Consider the following 839-nt stretch of genomic DNA (forward strand, 5'->3'; position numbering starts at 1 on the left):
CCAATACCAAAAGGAAGGAGGAGTTCAAAGGAAGGAAGTACTCAGGAGCAACATGTGGTTACTGAAAGGAAAGGTAGTCAATTTCAGGGAAAATTAAATAAAGTAGTTGAAATGGTGGAAAATAACAGTTTAGTCTAATACCCACTATAAGTGCAGGTCACTTTTGTGATGTAAATACTGACCTGGATGTTAAGTGGGGATTGGGCTTAATATGTTTGTCCTTTTGGATCAATACTTCCTAGCCCTGTTTAAGTACATGGTTAAAATTTAGTAGCCCTATTTAAATTGTGCAATTTTTCCCAAGAAGGTTTTATGTTCAGTTTATAGGAAAAATAACAAAGGCCCCTCCTCCTGGGAACAATTCAGTTCTGTTAAATTCTATTCTAGCATACTTACGGAAATTGTCTAAATTTGAAATGTATGTTGTCCCAGCAAGAGCTGAAACCTCTATTACACTCAGCCAAAAACTCAGAGAAACAAGTGTTTTATGCTTGCTCAATGCAGAGGACATCTGGGCATTGTAAACAATAGCAATGAGGTAACGTGGTGCCAAGTGTAAAGCAATGAATGTACGCCAGAGATATCGTTGAGGACTGATCCCAGTGACTGCACTAATGGAAGGTACAATGTTGTATACCTGGAAGTGAATAACATTGTTTTGTAACTAGAATTTTTCTCCTTACTACAAATATATAATTTTATTATGTCTTTTTTTCTATAGTACAAAAAAAAACTTGAGCATGACTTCAGTTGACTCTCACTTCTCACCTTACAATGTGTTTCATGGACATCATCAAACTGGAAGAGAACAGCTGATATAAAACATACAACAAGAGCTG

The 839-nt window shown here is 36.2% G+C and overlaps 1 protein-coding gene across 1 annotated transcript; it reads right to left on the reverse strand.

Annotated features, from left to right (window-relative positions):
- On the reverse strand, positions 1-834 carry LOC103523420 (post-GPI attachment to proteins factor 2-like; the record flags this gene model as incomplete). The annotated part of the gene is made up of 3 exons (XM_008488467.2): positions 1-61; positions 397-637; positions 769-834. Coding segments are annotated over 3 exons (327 nt in total), but the record flags the coding sequence as incomplete, so codon positions are not given.
- Between the last annotated feature and the right edge of the window lie 5 nt (positions 835-839).

Source organism: Diaphorina citri, unplaced genomic scaffold (assembly GCF_000475195.1).
Source record: "Diaphorina citri unplaced genomic scaffold, Diaci psyllid genome assembly version 1.1 scaffold22592, whole genome shotgun sequence".
Taxonomy (NCBI): domain Eukaryota; kingdom Metazoa; phylum Arthropoda; class Insecta; order Hemiptera; family Psyllidae; genus Diaphorina; species Diaphorina citri.